General features: G+C 45.7%; 1 protein-coding gene across 1 annotated transcript; it reads right to left on the bottom strand.

Moving 5' to 3' along the window:
• Positions 1–294: 294 nt before the first annotated feature.
• Positions 295–7527, bottom strand: APRT (adenine phosphoribosyltransferase). Its single transcript, XM_075837135.1, has 5 exons — positions 7376–7527; positions 5816–5919; positions 4577–4710; positions 2070–2148; positions 295–512 (listed from the first exon to the last, which is right to left on the bottom strand). The coding sequence occupies exons 1-5, from the start codon at positions 7525–7527 to the stop codon at positions 370–372; spliced, it is 612 nt and encodes a 203-aa protein (XP_075693250.1). The 3' UTR covers positions 295–369.
• Between the last annotated feature and the right edge of the window lie 360 nt (positions 7528–7887).

Below are 7887 nucleotides of genomic sequence, written 5' to 3'. Positions count from 1 at the left end.
GCTCATGTGAATCCGGCCTAAATCCCACCTGCTATCCAGAAGAAAACGGGCAGTGTAAAAAGACAAGTCACTACGTTTTTTATTAGACTTTGTCCTGTTGTTAGGCCAGGATGACTTCCTTCCCCAATCATCTGATTCTATTTAACCTATAACTGTCCACAAGTGTGTAGTTTCCTAGGGTCTATTCCATAATTGTGTGATCCCCATATATTTCCACCTCACATGACAGACCAGGGCTATATCTGGGGGGTCCTTTGTGTGCAGAGATGCAGCTTTTTGCTTTGGAAGTCTTGGTAAACTTAAAAATAAAATTTAATGAAATTTAGGAAAACAAATCCCGTCTGAGCAGTGGTGCAGCAGTCCTAATTCTTACTCGTATTGTAGCAATGCATGTACAGGGTAAGGTTTAAGCTTCTCTGTTCCTTTCAGTGATGTGAGCTCTATGACCACCAGGCAGGACATGATTTCGGCTCTTCTTCGCTGCAGTAGTTCACATGCTGCACCCAATGTCCCTGCAAACCAAGAAATACATGGGCTTACTATATTAGCATTTAACACCCTGACTGGGGGAACCACAGCAATGAAATCATGAAGAGCACAGGATTAGGCCTCATGCACACGACCGTAGCCGTGTGCACGGCCGTGATTTTCGGGTCGGCCGGCTGCGGACTGTCAGCCGCAGGCCGCCCGCACATGCACATGGCCGCGGCCATTGTTTTCAATGAGCGCGGACCGCAGAATCGGGCCGTAATAAGACATGCCCGTTCTTTCTGCGGTCCGGGCTCCCGGGCCGTGCACTCCCCGCAAAAACTACAGTCGTGTGCACGGCCCCATAGAAAAGAATGGGGCCGCAATTCTCCCGTGGATTTTCGTGGGAATTGCGGCCGCAAAAACACGGTCGTGTGCATGAGGCCTAAGGCTACTTAAAGGGAATGCGTTACCAGAAAATAACATTGTTTACGCCAATTTTTACTATGGTAAATGGATAATTTTTTTTAAATTATTTTGAAAGTCAATCTATATTTTAAAATGCTTAAAAGTTTTGCTGTTTTTACTCTGGCCACTGAGCCTCATAATAGACGGACCCTTCCTGTTCTGTAGAGATCACTTTTTTTAGCAGTCATCTCATTATCACAGGAGGATAACAAATGGAAGATATCACCTATCGATTACAAAACGCAGGATCCACCATTCACAAGAAGTGTCAGCTCCCCTCCGTACACAACGACCTCTACACAGGTCATGCCTAGAAAACTCCCATAGATGTCAATAGGCCATCCCCAAAATTGTTTCCTATAGTCTGTGTGGCTGCTGTAAAGCATATCCCTAAATGCCGTCAACGGCAGCTCAGGCAAGATGGCTGACCCCATAATTGTGCACAGGAAATAGAATAAAAATAAATCAGAATATGCTGTTAACTCCATCTGCATCCCCTGTATTATATACAGGGCAGCTAAAGGAATTTTCCCTACTATAGATAATTTTGGCAAATTGATTGGATACAACATAAATGGATGATTAAAGGAGCAGTCCAGGTTTTGGTTTTTTTCTTTAAAAACCACCCACCGCTTGTAAGTGTAACGTAGACATGCTTACCGACTTACCTGGTGCTGTATTTCACAGGCAGCCGCAGGGTCACTCGATCTGTACTCTGACCTCCGCCTTCCTACAGTAGACGCTATAGGATTTGGGGTGTCAGTCTCTCAATGCAAGTCCATAAGACACATCGAGAACCTGACTTCTGGTCTCTAAGGGCTGCCCCCTGGGCAACCCAGAATGGCTACCCGTGAAATACAGCACCAGGTAAGTCAACACCCACATCTACATTACATTTGCCAATAGGAGGGCATGAGAAATAAACCCCGGAGCGCTTCTTTATTGGTGGTCAAAAAGTGCACTTTGTTGCCCAACCAATTTGAAACGGGTTGTTTGAGAACAAAACACGCAGACCCTTCATTTTAATCTCATACAACTCCTTTAAATTCTCTTACATGAATCTAGAAGGAAAAATTAGAATAGACATCACAGGTCGTGGCACAAGACAAAAAAAAAGAAGAATATTTTTTTACCTCCAGTGGCCAGTAAATCATCAATTATCACAACCTTCTGTCCGGGGTCCACAGCATCAGTCTGAATTTCAATCTCAGCCTAAAGAAGACAAAACAATAGATATAAGAAAAAAAGCCCGTCTCCCTCCCCCTGTTTCCTGTCCTGGGCAATCCCGCATTCCCTCCGGGGCAAGAAAGGGGTCCATTCCGGCACTGGTTACGGGTAGGTAAGGGACATGCTGCTCATTTCACACAAGGGGGGGAATTGGATGACTAGCCCACAGTTAGCGTCTCTTACGGACCCTCTTCCTTTTACCTCTTGGCAGATCACTCAATTGAGACATTTTCTCGCGTCCTTGCCTAACCCTTCGGAATAAGCGCGGGATAGTTCCCCTTTTGAGCTTCTTTGCACAGGCACGTTACGTCACTCTCTGTCCAGACTATATAACCTACTGATTTCCCAATCCAATCTTCCCACACATTCCTACCTGCTCAACTGGGAGAGGGACTTGGGCCTAACATTTACTGCAGAACATAAGGACCGTTTCTTCACAATGACACATAAATCCTCCATGGCTAGCAGGAGGCGGGATTTAAGATCTTATCGCGATTGTATAGAGTGCCTTCCAGATTGCATGCAATGATCCCTGCGGTCTCGCCGTTGTGTTGGAGATGCGGAGACCAGGTGGGCACGATTTTACACATCTTCTGGGAGTGCCCGCTGCTGACAGATTTCTGGTCGGAGGTGTGGCGATTCTCCTCCAAATTCACGGATTTCCTGCTTCCGGGTACGTTGGCCTTTTTCCTGCTCCATCTGTGCGAGGTTCCATTATCTACGTACCGACGCTCTGTGGTTCGCCAGCCGGTGAACGCAGCTAGAGCGTGTATCCCAGCGCTGTGGAGACAAACTTGCCCTCCATCGGTTGGCATGTGGTTCGGCAAGATCCAGGAGATTATGAGAATGGAGGATCTCATGGCATCCATGAGAGGGACTCATGCTAAAATCCTCAAAACTTGGTATCACTGGGTCAGATTCCAATCTTCTGTTGAGTTCAGGAACATTGTGGCTTCTTGAATGTAATCCCGAGCCATAGGGGGCACTGTTAGTTTTCTTCCCTCCCTTTCCTCTCTATGTCTCATCTCCTTTTTTGCTTTTCTCTCTCTTTCTGCTATATCTACTCACGGACCTTTGTGCATGGCTGCGGGTTCAGGATGCATAGGTCGTCCGTTTCAATTAATGTATCAGATGTGCGTTCATGTTCTTTTTGCACTTATTGTGGAAACATATACTGGCCTGCGAGCCGATGTTTGTGCTGCAGATGTTTGCACTATCGTGTTTTGTGTTGTGGAAAACGGAAAATAAAAGAATTTATAAAAAAGAAAAAAAAAGCCCCCACCCCGCTAGGAAGTCAAAATTATATATATTTAATTTGCTGCAATATATTGGTAGGGATTTCTTTTTAAAGCAACGGTGTTAGTTTTCTTTTGACACAATAGGGGGAGATTTATCCAAACTAATGCTGTTTTACTGTTGCCCCTTTAAAGAGGCTTTGTCACCAGATTTTGCAGCCCCTATCTGCTATTGCATGTGATCGGCGCTGCAATGTAGATTACAGTAACGTTTTTATTTTTAAAAAACGAGCATTTTTGGCCAAGTTATGACCATTTTCGTATTTATGCAAATGAGGCTTGCAAAAGTCCAACTGGGCGTGATTAAAGTAAAAGTACAACTGGGCGTGTATTATGTGCGTACATCGGGGCGTGTTTACTAGCTGGGCGTTCTGACGAGAAGTATCATCCACTTCTGTTCAGAACGCCCAGCTTCTGGCAGTGCAGACACAGCCGTGTTCTCCAGAGATCACGCTGTGATGTCACTCACAGGTCCTGCATCGTGTCAGACGAGCGAGGACACATCGGCACCAAAGGCTACAGTTGATTCTGCAGCAGCATCGGCGTTTGCAGGTAAGTCGATGTAGCAACTTACCTGCAAATGCTGATGCTGCTGCAGAATCAACTGTAGCCTCTGGTGCCGACACGATGCAGGACCTGTGAGTGACATCACAGCGTGATCTCTGGAGAACACGGCTGTGTCTGCACTGCCAGAAGCTGGGCGTTGTGAAGAGAAGTGGATGATACTTCTCGTCAGAACGCCCAGCTAGTAAAAGTAGTAAACACGCCCCGATGTACGCACATAATACACGCCCAGTTGTACTTTTGCAAGCCTCATTTGCATAAATACGAAAATGGTCATAACTTGGCCAAAAATGCTCGTTTTTTAAAAATAAAAACTTTACTGTAATCTACATTGTAGCGCCGATCTGCTGCAATAGCAGATAGGGGTTGCAAAATCTGGTGACAGAGCCTCTTTAAGTAGAACAAGTCGATATGTGGCCCTTAGATCAATATAGGCTGTGCCCCTCTGCCTTATACACTCACAAAACCAATGCGTTAGACATTCGGGTACACCCCAAGATGTTTTCCCACTGCCAGCATGGATTGTGACTACTGTATTGCCAATCCCTATTTACCTTGCCATACTCCAGAGAATAGGACACAGACTCCGTTGGACCCGGTAACTTCCCTTTTTTCCGAATTAAAACAAACCCAATTCCAAGTCTTTGTGCCAGCGATGGACCAAAGAGAAATCCACGTGAGTCTAGACCTGTAATGAGGGAAAGTTTATTAATAACTAGTAATACAATATACTTTATAATGTAGGGGCTGCACATTCTCGATGTTTACTGTTGTACTGGGTGGTTTAGTGTGAGAAGCCATTTTTTCCTGGAGACTCGGCGAATCAGCACCTCAGAAAGAGCGCACTGTCCAATTCAGCTGAATAAGTGTACAGCCCCCTAAACCCAAGCTTAAATGCCTGGTTCCTTTAAACCGGACTCATGGGGGTGAATGCCCATACTACTTTAACCGTTTATGTGTATTTTATAAAAGTCCATATTAAAAGTTAGTCTGTCTCAAAGTCATATTCAACCTTTACAAGGCCCAATGAGGTGTACCGTACCCAAAAGACTGCAAAAGAGCGCAATTTTAGGCTGGATTCACACAAGCATATTACGTTCGTAATGGACGGAACGTGTTTCGGCCGCAAGTCCCGGACCGAACACAGTGCAGGGAGCCGGGCTCCTAGCATCATAGTTATGTACGACGCTAGGAGTCCCTGCCTCGCTGCAGGACAACTGTCCCATACTGTAATCATGTTTTCAGTACGGGACAGTAGTCCCACGGAGAGGCAGGGACTCCTAGCGTCGTACATAACTATGATGCTAGGAGCCCGGCTCCCTGCACTGTGTTCGGTCCGGGACTTGCGGCCGAAATACGTTCCGTCCATTACGTACGTAATATGCTCGTGTGAATCCAGACTAAATGGGCTGCCCCATCACAGACGACGCAGCAATCATACGCAGCGATCAGTCCGCCTTCCAGCAAACAGCAGATTTTTTTTTTCTGGGGAGACCTGCAACCACATGGATGGTTCAAGTCTACCTGAACTCGTAGAGAGGGGTCCCGAGCGGAAGTCGCCACACAACGATATTCATATGCCCTAAACAAGGTAGATGGGCAGTGGTTGTTTTCACGAGACAGCCCCTTTAATCCAGCAGTGCGTCATGTGACCAGAGTTATCGTGTAGGCCTAGCCTTACAGTCTAGTCTTCAGCTACAGACCAGAAACAAATTCCACTGGAAGCCAATTAACCTTTGGATCTGGTGATAAGAGACAGGAGTCATAGTCCTTCCAACTCCGTGCTTCCTTACCAGCAATAAGATCGATCTTCGGAAAATTTTCTCGGAGGTAGATCTCAAACAAGTCGATGGCAGCAGAGAACGCGGCAGGGTCTTTAAGAATTGGAGTGATGTCCCTGGAAAGGCAGAATCATAAGAGACACATAGTAAACTGCAGAAACTGTATAGGGAACTGTAAGGCGCTCTTCACAACGCGATATTGCCTTAAGTCTGAGGTATACATCGTATGTATACCTGTGACGGAAGGCTGCAACATATCCCACTGTGTAGCATACAGAGGGATATGTTGCCCGACCCACCGCCCGGAGTCTCCTGATTTTTCCGGTCTATAGCCAGGAGCCTCTCCAAGGCCAGGGTCCCCAGGCAGAGCGTTACCTTATCCACTGCCTGGGGACTCTGTCTCTTGGGAAGCTCCTGATGTCACTTTCCATATATGGACAGTTACATCACTGGAAATTCACGATGTATACATTTAATGTATACCTGTGACGGATGACATCCATCACCCATAGAAACCCGTGTTAAAAAAAAAAAAAAGGTATACTATGCGGCATACTTTTTTTGCGGGATCACTCAGGATGGAGTAGCCTATAAAAAACAAACAAAAAACACAAGTATACGGACTTATAACTACCCGATGAAGGCCGAAAGGACACGCTTTTGGCCTCTGTCGGGCTACTGGAGCCCTATAGACACATTTATCATGTACGTCGGGAGTTTTCTCATGTGAACCCTTTTGATGGAGCCTCCCTGGGTTCAGCTACCCTGATGATAATTGCTGAAGCTCCGCGCTATCGCTCAACTGAATTGGCAACCACGTAATAGATTATTGTACCGCGTACACCACTGTGGGAGCTGATCTTTGCAGCGGCTCTCCACACTAGCTCTTAAAGGGGGATCCCTGATGAATAGCTTTGAGGGTATGTTCACACGGCTTATTTTCAGGCTAATAGACTTTATATTGGGTCCGTACGCCATTACATTGGCTTTCCGAGAAAAGGCGATCAGAAACGAAGAGGTAAAGCACTCACCCGAGTGATACTGCATCTTCGTTTTAGTGATCAGTGGGGGTCTCAGTGCTCAGACTCCCACAGATAAAAAGAATTCTGATATGATAAGCTTTCTGAAAGTTTAGTTATTCTTTAAGGCAGCTCCTTAATACGTGGAGGCTGTTGCCAAGCAACAGATGCTGTACCCGGCAGGTGACTACTCCTGGTCTCCCGGTCACTATAATGTAGTCACCTATAATGTGTAGTTTCCCCGGCGGTATCGGTTATCTTTTTTTTTTAAAGGTAAGGCACCTTATTAATTTTCCATATCACGGACCTTTAGGTTATTACTAGCACAAATAACATGGCCAACACATGGGAATAGTGCCAAAAAACCTGAATAAATCTCAGGCGTCTCAACAATGTAAATTATGAACAAATTATTGGGATTAAACCTAAAGGAATTTATAACAAGTGCTTTATAAAAGTCGGCTGCTTGGACTTTGCACCCGGGGAAGTATTTAGTTCTTATAAACAATGGAGACTGAGAGAAAATCCAGCAGAAGATGCGATAGTCACTGACCTGAAGCAGATCCCGGGGGAGGGATAGTCTGGAAACTCCCGCACAGAACCGCGGAGCACCGCTAGTTTATCCTCCCGACTCATTTTCATCGGTACACGTGACGTCATCACTACGGGCCTGGAAGACTCACGTGTGACCGCGGAAGCAGCCATCTTAGTACACCCAATTCTCTATATTCTAATATCCGTCGCAGAGCGACGCCGTTCTTGTCTGTCAGTGTGGAACCTCCTGCAGTGTACAATGCTGGATGTCACCTCAGAAGTAATATCCGAATAATCAACTATACAATAAATTTTACTACTAATCAAGTAATATAATTTAGTCCAAATCTTTTGGGATTTTTCAGATGCCAAACAATGGCAGTCACATTACCCACAACAGCGACAGACGCAGCTTCCCTCACCTATTCCCAGCAATATAGACAAAAATCAGCCCTTCCTGCCTTCTATTTTTTCCCCGAAATAAATCCTTTGACTTTTTTTTTGCATTTCAGTCCCTAGATCCAGGGTGTC

The sequence above is a fragment of the Rhinoderma darwinii genome, chromosome 9, assembly GCF_050947455.1.
Source record: "Rhinoderma darwinii isolate aRhiDar2 chromosome 9, aRhiDar2.hap1, whole genome shotgun sequence".
Taxonomy (NCBI): domain Eukaryota; kingdom Metazoa; phylum Chordata; class Amphibia; order Anura; family Rhinodermatidae; genus Rhinoderma; species Rhinoderma darwinii.
Note: the sequence above shows the minus strand (reverse complement) of the source record. Positions and strands in the feature narration are given on the sequence as shown.

Bases quoted from the DNA above. Each gene is read 5' to 3' on its own strand.
- APRT (XM_075837135.1), bottom strand. From the start codon at position 7,527: ATGGCTGCTTCCGCGGTCACACGTGAGTCTTCCAGGCCCGTAGTGATG. The intron at 5,920-7,375 runs GTCAGTGACTAT...CTGCCTTTCCAG, and splicing joins TCCCCCGGGATCTGCTTCAG to GGACATCACTCCAATTCTTA. The intron at 2,149-4,576 runs GTAAATAGGGAT...TGTCTTCTTTAG, and splicing joins ATTCTCTGGAGTATGGCAAG to GCTGAGATTGAAATTCAGAC.